This window comes from Pleurodeles waltl, chromosome 1_2, assembly GCF_031143425.1.
Source record: "Pleurodeles waltl isolate 20211129_DDA chromosome 1_2, aPleWal1.hap1.20221129, whole genome shotgun sequence".
NCBI classification, from domain to species: Eukaryota; Metazoa; Chordata; class Amphibia; order Caudata; family Salamandridae; genus Pleurodeles; species Pleurodeles waltl.
This window is the reverse complement of record NC_090437.1, coordinates 833931614-833953595: the sequence shown is the minus strand read 5'-3', so window position 1 is coordinate 833953595 and position 21982 is coordinate 833931614. Positions and strand designations below refer to the sequence as shown.

General features: G+C 45.7%; 1 protein-coding gene across 2 annotated transcripts in view; it reads left to right on the top strand.

Moving 5' to 3' along the window:
- The window catches only part of HPGD (15-hydroxyprostaglandin dehydrogenase), a 215748-nt gene that overhangs the window by 162777 nt on the left and 30989 nt on the right, over positions 1–21982 (top strand). For both annotated transcript variants that reach the window (XM_069244577.1, XM_069244568.1), the window contains exon 5: positions 15033–15109. In XM_069244577.1, coding sequence (XP_069100678.1) covers positions 15033–15109 — 77 coding nt within the window. The remainder of the gene's footprint in view (positions 1–15032; positions 15110–21982) is intronic.

Genomic DNA, 21982 nt, shown 5'->3' with positions numbered 1-21982 from the left:
GGGTCTCCCTGGACCTCCGTGGGTCCTGCCACTACGGGAGACCCCGAAAGAAAATACTCCTGGCCCGCGAGGGGGCCAAACAAGAGCTGGGGGCCAGGGCGAGCCTCCGGCAAGGCTGCCGCCCGGCCCGAGGTAACAGGGGAGTCCTCCGGGACTCCTGCACGCGAGGGAGAGGCGTCCTCCTCTCCCTCGTCGTCCGGATGACGTCGTGGCCCAAGGTGGGGCATGTTGGTGCCCCGGGGGCGCTCTGAAAAGCGCGCGTCCCCCGGGAGCACGATAGGAGCGTGCCAGCTCCTTCCTTTGTGTCAGGAAGTGCCCCGGGGGCACTAGAGACAGCGCGAACCTCGCGCTCGGAGGCAAATGCTCTGCCCGGGCTGCGGCGGTGATTTCATCCAAGAAAAGGCGCCGTAGAGAGCGCGAAGACACATTGAGGCTCCCGGGCTGCGGCGGTGATTTCCCTGGGCAAAAGAAAGGCGCTTTTCAAAGCGCTGAGACACATCAACAGCCCAGGTTGCGGCGGTGATCCTTTTGCCAGTAATTGCAAGAATGCCTGTTCTTTGTTAAAGCATTCTGGGCACAGGTTTAAAAGATCGTTGCAGGGGTCAGGGGCCACAGCACCCTGCCGCTGGGAACAACTAAACAAGAAGGAGCACAGGGCTGGTGGGCCCAGCTACAGGCCAGCACAAGGGGTGCAGATGGTGGCAGTTCCTCCTAGTGACCAGGCAGGTCACAGGTCAGCACAGCAGCAGCAGTCCATGGCGGTTTCCTGGTGAGTCCATTCATCAGCGTTCTGTGTCCAGTTTCAAGTTCCAGGAATGTTCAAATTGTGGGGAAAATTCCCCTGTACTTATAGTCCTGTTTTACAGTGTTTTACAATGATAGGGAGAGGAGGTTCCAGCCAGTTACAACTGGTTCTGGGAGTGCCCCCTCTCTCCTTTCAGAACAGGCTCCAAACGTCAGTGGGGGGTCAACGACCCTATTGTGTGAGGCCAGGGCACAGCCTTTACAAATGTAGGTGCGCCCCGCCTCTCCCTTCTCTCAGCCCAGGAAGACTATTCAGTATGTAGATGCACCTCAGTGACACCTCCACCCTCCCTGTGTACAGGCTGTCTGAAAAGTATGCACAAAGCCCCAACTGTCACTCTGCCCAGACGTGGATTGGAGTCAAGCTGCAAAACACCAGAATTATAAGCACATATAAATGCGCACTTTCTAGAAGTGGCATTTCTGTGATAGTAATAAAAAATACACCCACACCAGTAAGCAGTATTTATTATCACCATCACAACCATACCAAACACGCCTACGCTACCCCTCATAAATCAGACAATACCCCTTACACATAAGGCAGGGCATTTCTAATGCAATCCTATGAGAAGGCAGCACTCACAGCAGTGAGACACCAAGTTAGGCTGTTTGTCACTACCAGGACAGGCCATGCAATATGGCACATGTCCTGCCTTTCTACATACATGGCACCCTGCCCATAGGGCTAGCTAGGGCGTACTTTAGGGGAGACTTACATGTAGTAAAAGGGAAGTTCTGGGCCTGGCAAGTAAATTTAGATGCCATGTCCCTGTGGCAGAAAACTGCGCACACAGGCCCTGCGCTAGCAGGCCTGAGACAGGTTTGAAAGTCTACTTCAGTGGGTGGCGCAAGCAGTGCTGCAGGCCCACTAGTAGTATTTAATTTACAGGCCCTGGGTATAGAGATACCACTGTACAAGGGACTTATAGGTAAATAAATATGCCGATTAGGTATAAGCCAATCATACCAACTTTAGATGGGAGAGCACCTGCACTTTAGCACTGGTCAGCAGTGATACAGTGCTCAGAGTCCTAGAGCCAACAGCGAGAGGTCAGAAAAACCAGGAGGAAGGAGGCAAAAAGACTAGGGATGACCATGCGTATGGCCAAAAGTCCAACACAACCCCCTACCAGCCAAAAGCCAGGGGAGAACAATCAATACCTTGATGTACTTCCCTGATTGGAGCGATAGAACAAGGACCCAGGCCCACAACAGCAGGGGCATGTTCCAGTTCTACGCCTTCCTGACTCTACTGGGATCTCTCTGTCAATGCGTCCCAGGCAGCCTAGACCAACCCACGGGGATTCTCTAGCTGCCAATGGCCAGAACCAGGCCCCAGGCCATCTAGGAGCCTCTGGTCTCTGAAACCATAATGAGTGGGGGGTGGTAGCCCCAAGTGCAAAGCAACCTGTCTCCACTCCATTTCCGATCAGTTCAGGGGCTCTACCCTGCCATTGATCCACCAACCTAGGGTCCGCACCCATAGGTTCTACAGGGGCTAGAGGCGAGGCTCTCCTCCCTCTGCCCCTCCTTCTAGGATCCCGCCCTCCTCTCCTAGGAGGGGTATCACCAGAATCCACACTTGCCAGGGTGCTGGGTACAGCAGCCCTGCACAACTTTCTCGCCAGCCCAGGATCACTACCTGGCGACTGACCACCCAACCTAGGGACGACACCCTTGGGTTGCACCGGGGTCCGGGGCGGGCTTCCCCTCCCTGAACCCCACTTCCAGAGTCCTGCGTCTCCCCACCTCGGGAGAAGCCACCAGAAGTTCCACACGGGGGGTGAGCACACTAACCGCCCCCCCAACCAGATCAGAGTTTACCCCCTGAACCTGTATATCTAGACCAGGGACGACACCCTTAGACTGGACCATTGCCCAGCGAACCAGGACTTCCTTGGGAGCACACCTACCCCCTGAATCTGGCAATCCAACCCAGAGTCACTACCCTGCGGTTGAACCACTGCCTGGCGCACCAGGACTTCCTTGGGAGCACACGTACTCCCCATCAGGTCAGAGTTAACCCCCTGAACCTGATCATCCAACCCAGAGTCACCACCCTGCGGTTGAATCATTGCCTGGCGCACCAGGAATTCCTGGGGGGCACACCTACCCCCCACCAGGGAAACACTTTCCCCAAGGGCCACACAAGAGTCTGGCTGGCGCAGGTCTCCTGACCTCTGCCCATCGGACAGAGTCTGGATTCCCCCCAGCCCAGAAATGGTCTCACCAAGGTCATTCCTGGGGGGCTCTGCTCTCAGAGCTGACCCCTGACCCTCCAGGTTCTCCACTGGGGCCCCCAGCCCCCTCTCAACCCTATGCATGGATTTCCGCCTCCTCCGCTGTAGAGCGAGACTACCAGACACCAGGACCGGCGGAACGCTATAACCAGCCACCCGCCTAAGTCCTAATGACAAAATGGGATCCTTCTGAACAGCTGGCCCTACGGCACAGGTTAGGCTCACCTCCTGGCGTTCACTCATGGAACCTTCAGGGGCCTGGGACGGGATCTCGGGCACCTTGGGCCTCAGCCCAGACCCATTCCCTCTCCTCTGAGACGGGACATGGGGTCCCTCACCCACCCCAGTCCACTGGGACCTACCTGGGACACTCCATTCCTTTCCCACCACACCTTGTTGGGAAACACCTAGACCACTCTCATTAGGAACACCCCCTAATGCCACACCAGACCCTCTGGTACGCAACCAGAAGTCTGCCTCCTTTGCGAGCTCCCTGGGGTCAGAGAGCTCACACACTGACAAGTGTTGGCGTAACTCTGAAAAACAACAACAAAACAGGTGCTCTCTGAGAATCAGATTAAACAGCCCTTCAAAATTGTTTACTGTGCTACCCTTCACCCATCCATCTAGTGCAATGCAGCAATCCTCCACAAACTCCTCCCAAGACTGGTGGGACGGTTTCTTACCACCCCTAAACCTTTTTCTGTATTCCTCAGGGGAAAAACCATACTTCACAATCAGTGCGTTCTTCACAGCGGAGTACCCCTCCCTGTCACTCTCTTCTAGAGTCAGTAGGGCATCCCTCCCCTCCTCAGGAATAAAACTCCCTAGGCCAGTTCCCCAATCCTTCTCAGGGATCCTGCACTCTACCAGAGCCTTCTCATATTCCTTTAACCACTGACGTATGTCACCCCCCTCTTGGAACCTAGGTACCAGATCTATGGGTATGTGAGGAACATCTTTGCTACAGCACTGTACATTGCTGCCACCACTGGACTCCACCTGCAGCTGTGGTGAGTCCAGAACCTTCAGACTGCGCTCTAGAGCGAGTCTTTCTCTGGCAAAGGCCGTCTCTGCCTCTGCCATTCTCTCCTGTACTAAGGCCTTCTCTACCTCAGCCCTTCTCTCCTCAACAGCTAGGCGCGCTAACTGCAACTTCAGGTCCCTCTCTTCCCGCCTATCTCTTAGCTCATCAGGCGTCAAGGAATGAGAGGTAGCCCTGCTTCTTACACTGGACCCAGCAAGGGACTCCCTATCACTGGGGCCTTCCCTGTCAACTGGCGTCCCCAACCGGTCATTCTCACCCTCCTGATCAGTCTCTCCACCACTCTCTAGGGATGAGGTCTGGGAGCCCTCCCATCGGGAACCCTCGCTACACTCAGGATCCTCTGGGTACCCCCTAAGCACACTCCCTCCCTGGGTAAATGTCACAAACCTTTCAAAGAAATTCAGAGATCTCCTGAGGTCCCCTTCTACAGGCAGCCCTCTCTCTCTACAGAACCCCTCTAATTCCCCCTGTGTGTAAAACGGCAGGTCCTCTAAATCAAAGGTAAGCCCCATCTTGAAAAGGTAGAAATAACTCAACTGTGACAACCACAATACCCAAGAGTGAGAACTGAAAACAGGAAAAATGACCAAAGAGAGAAAGTTAAGAGAAGCCAAACATGTGATGGTCTAAACGCAATCCTTGTAGTGAAATAATGAGTCACAATGGTATTGTGCAAGCGCAAGTCCTATCCTCACCGCTGACTTCCAATGTTAGAAATGGGGTTTCTGGTTGGCTAGGGTATGTAGCTCAGCCAGGCAGAACTTACCCACTCTAGTCAGGGCAAGGGAGTTACACATCCAAGATAACCCCTGCTCACCCCCTTGGTAGCTTGGCACGAGCAGTCAGGCTTAACCCGGAGGCAATGTGTAAAGCGCTTGCACAACACACACACACATGTGACGCAATATCCCCACCACAAAGGAAACACAACACCAGATTATATGAAAATATACTGTATTGTACACAACGTAATTATCAGACCAACATCACATAACAGTACTATCCTGCTACCTTAGCAGTTGTCAGAACGTTACACATTAGTTACTCTGCAAACTAGCAGTAGTCACACATAACACACAGGTTACTCAGTATTCTGCAACATAAGCAGTAGTCAGGAAACACGTTATCACATTAGAACACTTGTCATAAGAATATCATAAAACGCCCATAGTAGGAACATTAGGAAATCTATGGCAAGTTAAGCAAACATATTAGCAAGTCATGCCCATAAAAGGAACATGTGCACACATATGTAAAAGCATCATAGAACAGGTAGGCAATATATTATAATTAGTAACGTCTGTAGAAAGAACTTCAATTATAACTCTATTGGTCCATTTAAAAGTACCTGGTTGATGAGGAAGCACTTCCAGTGCCTAAAACGAATAATGGGGCCCCCGGCGCTCTTCTGCGCAAAAACGGGGGCCTCCCTAAACCTGGCAGATAGAGAGGGGCGGCACGCACCCTCTCTGACTCCTTGACGGGGCCCTTCTGGGACCCGTGATCACTGGGGGGCCCCCCGAGCCTCCACCGGCCCTCCTGAGGGGGGCCCAGGTCAGGGAAAACCTTTGAAGGGGGGGGGCGCCTCGCGCTCCCTCCTCTTTGCAACACGGGCCCCTCCGGGGACCCGCTAACTTCTGGGGTCTCCCTGGACCTCCGTGGGTCCTGCCACTACGGGAGACCCCGAAAGAAAATACTCCTGGCCCGCGAGGGGGCCAAACAAGAGCTGGGGACCAGGGCGAGCCTCCGGCAAGGCTGCCGCCCGGCCCGAGGTGACAGGGGAGTCCTCCGGGACTCCTGCACGCGAGGGAGAGGCGTCCTCCTCTCCCTCACCGTCCGGATGACGTCGCGGCCCAAGGTGGGGCCTGTTGGTGCCCCGGGGGCGCTCTGAAAAGCACGCATCCCCCGGGAGCACGATAGGAGCGTGCCAGCTCCTTCCTTTGTGTTAGGAAGTGCCCCGGGGGCACTAGAGACAGCGCGAACCTCGCGCTCGGAGGCAAATGCTCTGCCCGGGCTGCGGCTGTGATTTCATCCAAGAAAAGGCGCCATAGAGAGCGCGAAGACACATTGAGGCTCCCGGGCTGCGGCGGTGATCCTTTTGCCAGTAATTGCAAGAATGCCTGTTCTTTGTTAAAGCATTCTGGGCACAGGTTTAAAAGATCGTTGCAGGGGTCAGGGGCCACAGCATCCTGCCCCTGGGAACAACTAAACAAGAAGGAGCACAGGGCTGGTGGGCCCAGCTACAGGCCAGCACAAGGGGTGCAGATGGTGGCAGTTCCTCCTAGTGACCAGGCAGGTCACAGGTCAGCACAGCAGCAGCAGTCCATGGCGGTTTCCTGGTGAGTCCATTCATCAGCGTTCTGTGTCCAGTTTCAAGTTCCAGGAATGTTCAAATTGTGGGGAAAATTCCCCTGTACTTATAGTCCTGTTTTACAGTGTTTTACAATGATAGGGAGAGGAGGTTCCAGCCAGTTACAACTGGTTCTGGGAGTGCCCCCTCTCTCCTTTCAGCACAGGCTCCAAACATCAGTGGGGGGTTAACGACCCTATTGTGTGAGGCCAGGGCACAGCCTTTACAAATGTAGGTGCACCCCGCCTCTCCCTTCTCTCAGCCCAGGAAGACTATTCAGTATGTAGATGCACCTCAGTGACACCTCCACCCTCCCTGTGTACAGGCTGTCTGAAAAGTATGCACAAAGCCCCAACTGTCACTCTGCCCAGACGTGGATTGGAGTCAAGCTGCAAAACACCAGAATTATAAGCACAGATAAATGCGCACTTTCTAGAAGTGGCATTTCTGTGATAGTAATAAAAAATACACCCACACCAGTAAGCAGTATTTATTATCACCATCACAACCATACCAAACATGCCTACGCTACCCCTCATAAATCAGACAATACCCCTTACACATAAGGCAGGGCATTTCTAATGCAATCCTATGAGAAGGCAGCACTCACAGCAGTGAGACACCAAGTTAGGCTGTTTGTCACTACCAGGACAGGCCATGCAATATGGCACATGTCCTGCCTTTCTACATACATGGCACCCTGCCCATCTGGCTAGCTAGGGCGTACTTTAGGGGAGACTTACATGTAGTAAAAGGGGAGTTCTGGGCCTGGCAAGTAAATTTAGATGCCAGGTCCCTGTGGCAGAAAACTGCGCACACAGGCCCTGCGCTAGCAGGCCTGAGACAGGTTTGAAAGTCTACTTCAGTGGGTGGCGCAAGCAGCGCTGCAGGCCCACTAGTAGTATTTAATTTACAGGCCCTGGGTATAGAGATACCACTGTACAAGGGACTTATAGGTAAATTAAATATGCCGATTAGGTATAAGCCAATCATACCAACTTTAGATGGGAGAGCACCTGCACTTTAGCACTGGTCAGCAGTGATACAGTGCTCAGAGTCCTAGAGCCAACAGCGAGAGGTCAGAAAAACCAGGAGGAAGGAGGCAAAAAGACTAGGGATGACCATGCGTATGGCCAAAAGTCAAACATCTATCATTAAGGTCCCATGTTCTTCACAAAGGCCTCTGCTTTTGTCTTCTTTGGCTAGATCCCAATTCGATCTTGGTGGTCTCAGGATTTCCATCCTTTTATTATATTTGAAATCTGGTTCTGGGTAGGCATTTAGGTGTGGTGTGTGGTGTGGTCCCAGAAAGACGCAAACCTCATTTATGGATCTTTAGATACAGCTTTATCATAAACCTTTTCTAGGTTATTCTGAGGAAGGGGAGGTTTTCTGGTCTTTGTATTGCACCATCTGTTCTCCCATTATGAATACCATATTTACTCCATGCACTAATTTATACTACATCATGACAGCCAGCTGTTTGTAAGTTGTTCATCCTTCAGCCTGACTGAAGGGTTGAACAGGATCACATGGAAGAATGGGAGCGTGTATCTTTTTACATTTCCCTAAAGAAGTGCGTGGAAGAACGTTCCTTGTTTGTTCATGACAGTTAGTCGAGGTGGGCCCTGCTTTGGACTTTCGATGTGTTATATTTCTGTATGATTTACTTACGGGTCCCAGCACATTTGGCAACATGCAGACGTTTTCCATGGTTCAGATGCAAATGTGAGTCATCTATCCGCATGTCCTCGTTTTGCAACAAGACACAATTTGTACTAGACTCATGTTACACTCCCAAAGAGAAAATCATTCTGAACCGGTATCAATTTTCTTTTTTGTTTCAAATTAACAGACGTGAGCCAGTGTGTTTGAACGTGTAGTTGCTGCGGGGTCGTGTTACGCTAAAATGCAAAGAAGGCATTGCGCGAGACCCCGAAATACTCGGCGGAGGACAGAGATAGTTTGAAAAAAAATAAATCAAAACGTGGACTTAAATCTTGATGTACGAACACGGTGCACCTCTTGGCATCAGCATCCACAGAGGAATGATTGGCTCTTGCCAGGATTCAATCATGAAACTGTAGTCTTTTTTACAAAATTAAATGCTAGCACGATTTCTTCAGGCATTTCTTTAATTCAACAACACGCGATCACGTTGTAAAAACGTGTTTAAAGGGTTGGAATGCCTGGCTAATTACAATGTGGGCGGGTGTATTTTTATCCCATTCTCCCAAGTTTGCCAGTTCCATCCATATCTTTCTCCATTTAAGTTACTAATTACTAATTTACTAAGTTACTAAATAATAGAATTTTAGGGAAATTGAATATGATATCATGGTGCAGAAAGCTAAATGAGTTCATAGTGCAGCACGGTAAATATATGTCATTGCTGGCATTCAGGGTCATAGCTTAATTTTGCGGGGGGAGGGGAACCTGGGGGGGTTACATCTCAAATTTCCCAAATAACAAAGCTGTGAGTTGCAGGGTAGAGGAGTGAGTAGACCCAAGTGATCAACACCCATGAGAGGTCGGAAAACTGTGGGTGCAGTTTTCTGTCAGTTTTTTTTCTTTTTTTTTCAATCGGACACATCCATGTCCATTCAATAAATAGCTTTGGAAAACTGTGCTGTAAAATGACTCATTAATCTTCAAATTGTTTTCAGATTGTATTGGTGGATAACCCACACCTGCTTTGAGAGGGTTGAGCTCTCATGCTGAGCTCGATCAATGCAGTAGGGGACTGGGATTGAAGCATGTTGTAACTCAAGGTCTAGCACTGAAGTATTAAGCTTAAAATACCAGGAGGATTGCTACGTTCTTTTGACCTGCTGTCCCTCATCACACTCCACCATGTCAAAAAAACAGAAAAGAGGACATTGTTACCATACTATATTTAGTCTGACATTCTGTGAAAGAAAACTCGACACCTCCCCGAATGGAATACAATACAAAAATTCTAGTAAATATAAATATCTGACTGTAGAAGATGACGCAGTCAACATAGGATGATAAAATCTACTAACAGCACCAGATTCTTGTTTTAACTATAATTTCTGAAAATATGCATAGGTTTCACTGCAATAAAACAATAATGATATTGGCAAACCTGTGCTGGCTTGTAGTGCCTTCATAAGCTGGGACTGCTAACACCACATTTTTGACCGATGTCTTTAAGTGGACGGATAATGGGAAGAAATATGCCAAAAAGTATTGTGAATAGGAAAGCCCTCAATATGTATACGATACCGTTTGTTTATTAAATGGAAGGATTATGCCCCACGAAGAGTGCTGCACATTTATGCATGATAAAAACACTATCTCCCCCTATTCGCCGTTCGGGGTGACAGAGAGTCGAAAGGCAAGATGTATTTATTTGTGTACTCTAGAGATGTCAGGTATGTTATGCATTTTTATACTGACTAACCAACATTTGTTACTACCAAAGCTCTCTCAGAATCTGGGTGGTCTTTACAGTCCTGAGATTGTAGTTGCTCAGAGTCAAAGTGCCCTGTTTATATTGTATGTGGTTGAGCGTTTTATTATTTAGAGGTGAGTCCTATTGAAAAGTGACTGGTAAGGCTATATAGAAAAATTTATTGAAATGATGGGTTACATTTAAAAGTGGCCGGGTAAAGCGTTTTAGGGATCTCTTTGGAAGATTTTGTATGTGGTTACATGCACCAAATGGCACTACATTTTTTTCATTGTTTTGAGGTGCACTGTTGTCTATTATCCAGCTTCAAGCGGATGTGTTTTGGGGTATTTCTTCTAATTATATGGCTTTCATGCTCCTCCATATGTAAGTGTGTGTGGTAGGCTTAGGTTGACGTCTCCAGACTGGGAGACCCTGACAGTATTCAGTGTTATGAGCTTTCTACCAAGATGCAGTAGGTTGTACTTTGGCTTGCCCATGAAGGAGACATTGACACAAGAAATGCATAACAGGCCTTAATCCAGTCTACCATTCAAAAGGCCATATGCATTAATCTCACTAGTTCACGTAGTCTCCCTTTGCTCGTGCTATAATTCATCAGCTATTAAAAAAAATGACTTGAAGGGGGCAGTCTGCAAGTGGACAAATATGCCAGTCATATATAATTTGTAGCATAAGTACCTAGAATATTGTGTACCTTGTCAATGCCTCTGATGTGAAGCAGTGAAGGCTACATTGTATTACATGGTTTGGACCTGTCCAGTGCAGGAGCTTTTCCAGGAGATGTGATTGGAATATTAGCATCCATAGCTAGCAGACCTAATTTGTTTAGACCTGAAACATGCCTCCTCAGCATCATGTCCTGACCAAAGAAAGCACAAAGAGAACCTAAATGTATTGACCTGACCCTTGTTGCTAGCCAAACATAAAATAGCCATGACCTGAAAGTCTGATGTTGCTCTCAATATTAGAAATTTTAAAAATGATATCTCCAAGTGACCTGAAGCAAAATGCAATGTACTAGGAATGCAGACTACCCCTACACACAGCTCGCATGTCACTTTTGCGTGGGATATTTTATGACAATAGAGCTCTTAATAAGGAGCATGACTCTGTAACCTATGGTAATGTTACTGATATATAGTATCACCCACAAACAGACATAGTGAAAGTAGCCAGATGCTTGAGAACATCCTGTAGCTGCCTCTAACCTAAGTGGTGCTCATGAGTATACATTACTCTAAAATGGATTGAAGACCTGATCTGGGTTCCTAAATGATTACTATATTGTTCTTTTCCTAAAGTTGTTATTGACTTGTTGTGTATCCTGTCCACCTGTGTATCACTGACTGATTGTATGCATTGTAAACAGAGTATTTGAAAAGCTATGTACTTACGGTTGCAAATGCTTAGACAACTAGATGTCTTGGGACTGTGTTGTATGAATGATGATACCAGGAGTTGTTTAATATGGTACTATTGTTGTTGAGTGGTTTGTCAGAATGACTTGATCTCGATGTGCTACAGAGTTGTCAAATACTTAGCCAATTGTATGGATTGAAGCTGTGTTGTAAGCATGATGGTGCAAAGAGTTGTATCTTAGGTGCACTTCTGTTGGGTGATTGTTCAGTATGACGATGTGGATGTGCTACAGGGTTGTCAAATGCATAACCAACTGTATGGATTAAAGTTGTGTTGCATGCATGATGGTGCTAAGAGTTATGTCTAAGGGGTACTGCAGTTACACAGAGACTAGAATACTTGATCTGTTTGTGATGATGAAAAATCAAATGCTTAGCCAGCTTAAAGTAGTTTTCTGTGCCTGATGGTGATAAGAGCTGTGTCTAAAGTGTATTGTTATTGTGGACCTAGTGTTATTTCCACTAAGATCTACTGCACATTGTGTTGTCATGTGGGAGAGAAAAAGAAGTAAAGGGGGTGCAATCTCTAAACTCACGGACACATTGATCTCACATCATTCATTTGGTTAGGCATTAGCAGACATTGATAAACAGAGAAAATGATGTACCCTGTCCTCTTTTTGATTGCAGCACTTTCAAGGTAAATCACATGACATACATATTTGGCTCAGCAGAGATTGCCAAGATCTCTGCCCACTGGTATTGCGGCTGCTCCGTAGCTTCTCACCATTCTCGTCTTTGAAGCAGTGCAGCCAAGCATCCAGATAGTTAAGGAAGAACAAGTAGAATGAAGAGATTTGGTTTACCAGGGCCAGGGATTAAGAGTGAGAGGGTGTAGCACCACAAGGAACAAATGTAGGCAATTTGTTCCCTTGACGATAGCCTGTCCAACCCTCGTATATTTGCAGGAACTCACCAACCCAAGGCAAACCATTGTCATCTTCCTGAACAACACCCTCCCATATGAGACCACCAAACCCTCACTGGGGACCATCCCCAATATTGAGTGACACAAGAGATGAGGCCCAGGAATGCACGTGACTTCTCAAAGACCTATACTCAATCTCTGTGTAAGCACTGATATGGTCCCGCTATGTTATTTTCCTCACACATAGATATTTGCAACGTTTACTGATGCAGGTGGAAGAGTATTGCTTTTTCCCCAGTAGAATGATTTTTTAGGAAACATTCTACTGTTTTGGGAAAGCTGTGGATGAACCTGCTAAGATGCTACAACAGCAATCTGAAAATGGAGAACATTTTAAACAACCTAAGGCGACCTCCTAAATACCAGCTGACAAGCAGGAAACATATTTAACACTGTCTGCTTACTCAACTGAACAGGTGTGCTTTGCCATCCAAGAGAGATGTTAGTGAGGTAAAAATCTGCCCTGGTGCTGCACATCACTCATGTATGTCATTTAATGGTGTTATTTTGGAAAAGAGCCATATCGTTATTTCCTCTGATCTGCCAGTAACATGTCAGGTGATTGTCCTCTCATTACATCATCCGCCGTTAGATCATGAAATGTCATCACAGATAATGAATGGTATATACTGGTTGCTGAAATTTTTTAACCAAAAATCAGATTTGACATCCTTTAGGACATTGGGAAGTATATAAGAAAATACACGCACACACTAACACACGGTCACTCTTACACCAGCCATTCTCACTTGAACACAGACACTCCCACTAACATACCCAAATCATGCATGCAGGATTGAATATTCCTCAGTTCCTCAGAATGTGGTAGTAGGGTACGCACGTAACAGGATTCTTTGATTGGAAAGTGCAGTGTTCTTGGGTGTCTCAGTCACTCCTGTTCTTTCCTTGAGACCACTTTCCTCTGCCAATTCTCACTCAGTTACTCACTTGAATCCTTTCTCTATCAACAGCTCTTTGAAATCCTCTATCTGCACAGACACATCCTTTCCTTCACCTTCATGACTGTCTTTTCACTCTGTCATACTGCTTGTGCTTCCTTGCATCACCTCTTCTTCACCATGCACTTTCTATCATGCTCACACATGAACCCACTCTCTATCCCCACACCTGTAGACATAGCATTTTCTTTTCCTTTGCTGCTGTCAACATTGAAACGATTGTGTTTTCCTCCTTCACACTCTTGTGTTTAAAAAGGTAATTACAACTGGCACATATGTGACCATAGTTCTGTGTGCTCTGCGCAGAGGCAAAGGATTGAATGAGCATGTTGTTTGAAAATTGTTATGACTCGGTGACAATTGGCCTTCTCTGCCACATAGTTCCAGGGGCACTCCCCTACTCTGAGGAATTATTAGGTGAGTGTTTTGCTTCCACCTCGTACATCTTCCCTTAGTATACGGTCGTGCGTGAATGGCAGAAACAAACAAAGGATAACAAAGGATTTTTGAAGGGCAAGGTGAATGTGATGGACCGAGCAAATGTGATGGGCGTGAGGTGGGCGTGGTTAAAAGCTCAAATAGATAACTACAAGTCGGGAAAAGCAGCGCTTGTGCACTGCTATGCTGGACCTAAAAATCACTAGGAGGATAGAGCAATTAGTACCCACTATGGTACAGTCTGACCACGGCAGCCAGTCACAATGAATGGTGTGCAGCTAATGGCTACTGTTGTTTGTCATTTCGCCAACACTCCTGGTCCAGGTTCCATCAGGATATAAGATGCACTTGCCTTCTTCCCCTGTTCCCTCCAAAAGAAATTGCTGCTATTCCCCTCAGGTTTTCTTTGGTTCCTGTGGTCGGTGGCATTCCCAAACACAATCCACTTTGCACTTTTTTAACTAGTGCTGCTGGCAATCCAGCGTGCTTCAGTGGCTGGATGAGGAGAGTGGCTTTATGTATCTGGAAAACTTGAAGGGTGGCTTTGGGATTGGTCGGTTGGGGTGGACTCATTACAGTGATGTGGTATCATACAGAGAGGTTAAAGTGCGGGTGTAAGTTGGGTAAAAGTGCTGAATGGCAAATAGTAGCAGCAGATACCCTTGAGCTAGTCCTTAGACTGCACACCAGGGGAATGGCTGGCTGTTCTCCGAGAACAGGACAGACACAAGAGGCTTCTGATAGAATTATTATATTTGCTGCTCGTAATAATTGTTGTGAATACCTTGTGAATCACCACAGCAGTTCGAGACAAGAACTTTTTCCTTGCAACAGATCCATATAACTACACTGGGTACATTGAGATCACATGGCGTCTCTGTCATATTACCTGAAGAAAATCAGAGTTCAAGCATTTCGGTAAATGTTATGTCCTGCAGAAAAATCCAGAGAGCTGGGGAAAGTTGCAGAGGTGCCAGCGGCGGATGGCGGTGGGTTGTCAAGTATTGGCTCCATGGGTTCCAGACTCGGGAAAACATGTCCAATTAAATCAATTGCCAGTCTAGGACTGGTATCTGCACGCAGACTTCTGTGTGACTGGGCTGTAACATGTAAGACGTTTATGCTTGATGGCTGTCTTCCCTTCTGTGTTGGAAGGAGGTGGGAGTCACGTCAGCTGAGGCGATGCTTATCGTCTCTGTGATGCCTTTGTACTGGTTCATTGTGCCCTTAGTCACACAGAATCAGCAACTAGCAATGGACTCCTCTCAGCAAGCTCCTAGCCGTTTTAAAACACTGTCATCTTTACCTGAAGATGTTTAATTCCTTTCTCTTCAAATATTTTTCCAACTTGATATGTGTGCCACTACCTGAAAAAATAAATTATGTTTTTTTAATTTTCCTTAAGGTCTTATGCCGGCTGCATACCAACCCGTTTACTCTGCTTCAAAATTTGGTGTAATTGGATTCTCACGAGCTATAGCTGTAAGTAAATATTGTTAAAATAGTTTCTAAAATTAATTCATGCATTCTCATATATCACTTTTTACTTTCGCTGAAAATATTGCCAATCCTCTATGGGGACACATCGTCGAAATTGCTATTGAAAAAAAGCATTTGCAATACAAAGGGTCTCGCATTTGCTCGAGTTACAACTATTAGCGCTGTCCATTCCTAACTGGACTTTTTTGCCAAATAAATTGAAAATGAAAAGTAAAACAAATGACATTAGCGAGCAGATTCAAACTTCCACGGCAGCCATGAGCATTACCGCGAAGGAGGAACAAAAAAACAAAAAGAAATTTGCTTGCAGTCAAACATATCGGCAAAAGTGCAATTATCCATGTAACAGGGTCGATGGCCAAGGCGGTAACAAAACTGCCTCAAGGAGGGACAAAGGTAAACCATTTAGCAATGAAAAAGGATTTTTGAAAGGCAAGCCCATGAGCGAGTGATAGTGATTGGCATGCGTGGGCTTGGTTAAAAGCCCACAGATGCATTATAACAGGCCAGAAAGCTTGCGCACTCAACCTGAAAACTGATAAGGTATGGGAAGTGGTGGAAGTAATCAGTTTATAAACATACTGTAATGATTATTCTTGGCCCACACGAAAACAAAAAGGGTTCCCAGCGAAAAATTATAAATACTGTTGAAGTATGTACCATTGGCATACTTTGGACTTGCCACCTAGTTCACCTCACAAAAAGTCCCTCTGCAATGCCTTTTTGATTGTCTGACTTTCACCCAGATTTCCCTGTCCATACCATCCCCTCCAGCTACTTCCACACCTATGCATCTGACCTGCCTACAGACCAGACAAGTAAGCATTTATCAAGGTAAGATAAACTAAAATTCCATTTCCTGACATGTATCAGTTAACTTAGAATACTTAACCACCCTCCAAGTTTGGTGCAGGCTTTCACTAACACACTTTGCCACATCCTGCTTAAGACTTTCCCCTTATTAGTACACAAGTTGATGCATGTGTCCCGTTCACCTTATCAAAGGTAGTGCCACATTAGAATTCTCCTACCACTTTACAGCAGTTCCACATTAGAATACTCCTACCACTTTACAGTCCCAAACGTTGTGGTGCACTGCCTTCTTCAAAGCAATGTCTCCTGTCTAAATCAGGGACACATTAACAAAAATGAACTACTTTTCAACTGTCTGGAAACCTTTGATCATGATCAGCTTTCAGTTAAAGCTAAAGTTAGTGATCATGGTCTAAATTGTCAGTGTCCTAAAGTTTCTTCCCAGTGTTTGTAAGTACATTGGTTATTTACCTAGGGCCAGCCTTTAACCACTCATAGTAGCTAGAACAGGCTTTCCTCTTCAGATGCCCTTGGGTCTGAACCCCTGTTAGATTAACAAAGGTTTGGACTTTAGTTTTCCTGGATGTGTAACTTTTGAATACTGCCCTGGTTTTCCCCAGTAGATAGTCATCAGTGATAATATACTATATGTGTTATTGTCCTGAGTCAGCTGCAGAGGATCCTTAATCAATGAAAATTAATGGTGGAGGTCTAAGATGCAGTTGTCCATCATCTGATTGTCTATACTAGTCCCAAAGTAACTACTTTTCATCTTTCTATAAAATATATTGGAACCGATTATTAACTTCTTTGCATTTCGAATGTGAAGCAAACAGGCTGAAAATGTTTATTTGGAATTTACTTTCCAGTGCCAAACATTATTTGTGATGGAAAGTTAACCCATTGAATTATTCGCAGCCTCATAAAGTCCATGCATTGGTTCCATTGTTGCATATCCCCCATGAACATCCCATCACTGAACGCTCCCCTCCTTTCCTCTTCCTGTAAATGTACTTCCTCTGTAATCCTCTCCTTCACTCCATGACGTACTAGGAAGTCACCCAATTTTCATAATCTTCATTCTATTTGCAAGCAATTTGAATCCTTTGCCTTTTTCTTTTCATTCAGACTTTCTAGCAACATTTGTCGTAGGAGTCAAGCAATGTAGTTTTTCTGCTTCCAAACATATCCTTTTTGTGCAAGGTATGCCATCTGTTTCTAACGTACTGGAATCCACTAAACATGCTACCTCTTTTTTAAGAATATTTGACCTGTTGCGGATAGTCACACTTTTTGTCTTATTTTGCAACTTAGGTACTTGATAGATTTGATATAAATTGAGGTGGAAATTCTATCATATTTTTTCTCGGTGGGTTCATATCTTGATCAGGTTCTTAATATGATTGTTAGATACACTAGAAAGTACACAACAAAGCCAATAACACTAGAAGAGATTAAGGAATTGATATACTGTACAGCAGTGCACTAGACAGCAACGGTCTCTCAGCAGAATTTGCTAAGATCCTGGCTCCGCAACTATGGCGGAAAACCTTGGCTAAACAAGCAGACATTAATACACTATTCTCTCCCTGAATGCCATTATTAGAAGGTCTAGCTATCTTACCCACAATTGAACCTAAAGCTTGCTAACAAATTCAGAAGATAAATGAGGACAGGACACCTTTGACATTTTCCTCTACTTTTACCTCAAAATGTCATTGTAGACATGTTTGGACAGATTCCCCTAAGAATTGATAGCCACAATGACATTGATCTATTTTTATTTTATTTTTATTTCAGTTACACAGATATACACAACATACGGCTCACAGTAACATAGTGTTATGCCCAGGTATCTCCCATTAAAACTCTTTACATTTCTCTTGAAACTTCAGCTTCTTATCATAATAATCAAACTATAAAACTCATCAGTAACTATGGAAGGCCCGCCAGGAAGGCCATCCATACAAATCCGTTGATCTAATCATTTTCAGCCGCTGATGAGATTGGAGATGAGAAAATAATAAGAGACCCTTCATCTTCAACAAATTTATTCATGACGTTCCCACAATTCACCAAATCCTCCCAGACCTTTTTGTGACCCTGAAACATCATAATATGGACCTCTGCTGTCAACACCCATTCTATTGTGCCCTTTAGCTGCTCCTTAATGCTCTGACTTCTTAAGGCCATCCACTCAATGGCTATGTGCCATTTCACTAATATTAGTGCAAGATTCCTAAATTTAGACTGCACATGTTTGTTCTTTGGATTTGTGATGATACCTAATAAGCAGTGCTCACGAGAGAGCAAACGGTGAATCTTTGTTGTCCTACTTAGCCTCCCCACTACATCCTTGCACAGGTTCATGTGAGGTGCAAAAAAATAGCACCATCCACTCTACATCTGCTCTTCCCAGGTGTATTCTACCCAATGTATTCAAAGCTAAATAAACCTGGTGAAAATAATTAAAATGTAACAGCTGAAACCTTGTATTGCATAATAGCCCATTCACCAGGGCATATGCTGATGTCCAATCATTGTCAAAAAGCCACTCTTCCCTATCTGCCTCCCATGCATGCCGTCTCTACAATATATATCTAGTCTAATCCATTTTCAGCACTGTTTGCATCTGGGTCACACAATTCCACCCATTCCCTAATTGTAATACAGTCTCTGGAATGTTCCTGGGTGTGGGTGTTGGACCTGGCCTTCTCTGCATTGTCATCACCAAATATTTTGCCTACACTCCTCCAATTTTACTGAATTTGTTTTTGTTGGTCTCTAGCATGCTACACATTTTACTACTGCTAGGCAATGGTAAAGTCTTTTTGTTATTTTGTTTAAACATGGTAAAATTGGTTTACACAGAATTGGCAATTTTCTTGTAAGTCATTTGTAAATTAGTACTATATGCACTCAGGGTATGTAAATAAAATGCTACTAGTGGCCATGCAGCACTTATTGGGCCACCCACTTACATAGCCTTTTTTAACATGTCACAGGCCTGCTATTGCGGCCTGTCTTTGCAGATTTAAACTGCCAATTTGGCTAGGCAAAATAAACCTTTTGCCAAGCCTCAAACCCCCTTTTAAGTACATACAAGTCACCCCAAGAGTAGGCCTAAACAGCCCATGGGGAAGGGTGCATATATTTAAAAAGCTGGGCATGCACTTTCATGTTTGATATGTCCTGGTGGTGGGAAACTCACAAATTTATTTTTCAGTACTGTAAGATCACCTCTCCATTGAATGACATTGGCTCACCTTATTACATTAAATAAGTGCTAACATTTGTTCGGGAGCAGGTAGAAATGTCATATTTGGGGTTAGAGGAAATGTAAATTAAAACCTTCTTTAATGGTAAACTCAGATCTTACATCACAATTCTAAAAATGCCACTTTTAGAAAGTCATTATTTTCTGGTCCTAAATATTTGGTGCCTGCAACCTGTTTCCTGGGTCACATGACTAGGTGTAATTGGCAGTCAGCCTTTGTGTTTTCCTCCCAGATAGCCACACAATAGAAGGTTTGGGTGTTGGCAGGATAAGCCATATTGACTCGATGAGGGAGCTGTCACCTGACTGGATGAATGAAGGGCATTTGTTAAGTAAAAACAATCACCCCAAGGGGTAGATAGGCACTATAATTTGAGAATGAAGAAAGAATTAAAATGATAAGAAGTGGGAAGGAGAAAATCCATGAAAGCTGGGGAAAAAGCCAAGTTTTCAGGAGCTTTCTAAAAGCGTAAATGTTGGGAGCTAGATTAACAATCAGCAGAAGGTCGTATCAATCTATTACTGGCAGGTGTTAACTCTCTGTCTGTGGGTGGTATAAGGCACAAAACGGTCTATAAGAATTTTAGGTCCCATTTGATGAAAACCTGTGAACAGCAGGGAGCCAATGAAGGTACCATAGAGCCTCAGTGATAGAACTCATACGAGGAAGTTTTATGGCCAATCTGCTTGCCACGCTTTGAACCACATGCAGTTTCTTGATTAGTTATCTGGGATCCCATAGTCCAGTTTTGAAGTGATCATGGTGTGGGCAACCATCTTTCTTACTGAGAGAGGGAGAAAATCTGAGAACTTTTTGTGGGACTTGATAACAGAGAAGCAGGTCTTTGAGACCAAGTTGACCTAGTTGGTGAAAAGATAGATCATTGTCAATCTTAACACCCGAGTTCCTTGCTACCTTAGTAGGTGAAGGAGGGTTGTCACACTTGCACTTCGAAGATTCTGCCTCAGCTCACACACAAAGTACTTCACACTAGCCTATTGTACCTGCAGAATGGCTGAGACCATGGCAGTGAGGTGTGACATTCCAGACACCTCTGTAGGGGGAAGACTCCAGAAGACTCCAGAAGTTTCTTCCACCTCAAAGTGGGCATCATGTATAAAGACCCAGACCAGCTCTTCCATCCACTCCTGCCCTGTGGATACTACAGACGGACTGAACTACATCCAGAAGACTACCCTGCTGCTTGAGGCCTGCCCTGCTGTCTGAGAAGGAAGACTGGACTTGCACCCAATGTCCCACGCTGACGTGACTCCAGCGGTCAGCTGACTGACCTCTTGTCTTGAGCCACAGGGACACAACAAGCTCCCAAGGCCTCTCTGCATCTTCCCAGTTGGCCTGCTGCACTGGACCTGCCTGAACCTGCAACTTGCCTTGCCTGAGAACTGCTGGCCTCTGTTGGAGTGAGTTACTTATCCCCTAGAGGTGCCTCACAGGTCCTGGACCCTTGGTGTGCCATCAGTTGAGCTCCTCCTTGAAGAGGTGAAATCTTGATGTTTTTAGGCTCTTTGCGATCGTGAATGGGGCCATTCGCACCAACATCTTGCTGCCCATGGAGACTGCCAACACAGAACTCCAGTGAATCAGACTCTTTGTGTTACACTGTCTGCCAGCAACAACCGACAACACGAGATTTGCAGTACGTGCTACAGCATTGACAGCCCACCCATACAAAGCTCCAGCAGTGACCATCCGCAATGACCAACAGGATCTTTGTGCTACAGCAAAGACCATCCATGACACTCTCCCTCCTCCTTGCAGAGTGCTTTACCGCAAACTGAACTCTTTGTGCTAAACATTTTTAAGTAATGTTTTCAGCTGCACTAACCTGGTCCCTGTAGACAGCCCATGCTTCATCATGATTGGCCTCAACTTGTGACTTTCACCCTGTCTCACAAGACCAGATACATGCAAGTGCTGTGTTGTGTTTTTAGGCGCTATAATTACCTTAAACATTTAAAATTGCATATTTTCAATTTTACTGATAGGAGTTTTGTCATTTTGGTGTCAAACAATTTAAACTGGTGTGGGATTTTTTGTGTTGTATTTTTAAACATTGTCTCTAGGTTAAGCCTGGCTGCTTTTGTGCCAAGCTTCCAGAGGGCTAAGGACAGGTTATTGTAGTGACTTTTGAGGTTCACCCTGACAAGGATTGCGACTGTTGCTTGAGAAAGGGTCCAACCCCCTTCAACCTGCAACCCAATTTCTCACAGTCTAACAATGGAGAAATCAGTCCATATTTCTCTGGCCACAGCAGCCAGTGTATCAAATTGAAAGACCTGACCGGGACCCACTCCAGAGGTAGTCTGTGCTGCTTTAAAGGTGATAAACACAGGACTAGGGTATGAACCCTCCACTGTGTGACATCCACCCTTCAGCATAGTACCAATGTGTCCACTGTGACCTGGTGAAATGGTTGGAAGGCCAGACATCTAATTCTCATGCAAACGGCTGTCTCCTAAAGGTTTTCCTGACTATTCCATCCCAAATCCATCCAAGCTGCTGTATAACCCAGAGAGGACTCCCATGCTCATATGTAATTTCAGCAATGATTCATCTCCATGTAAACCATTGAGTAACTGCTTTTCCAAGTTATCCTCTGAGGAAGCCCATTTAGCTGCAAATTGGATATGTGCTGCACAGTAATAAAACTCCATCTCTGAGAGTCCCAGCCCTCCCTCGACCTGGTCCACCTGTAACATATCTAACACTCCATTTCCCCACCCATATAAATGAGTTGATTGGC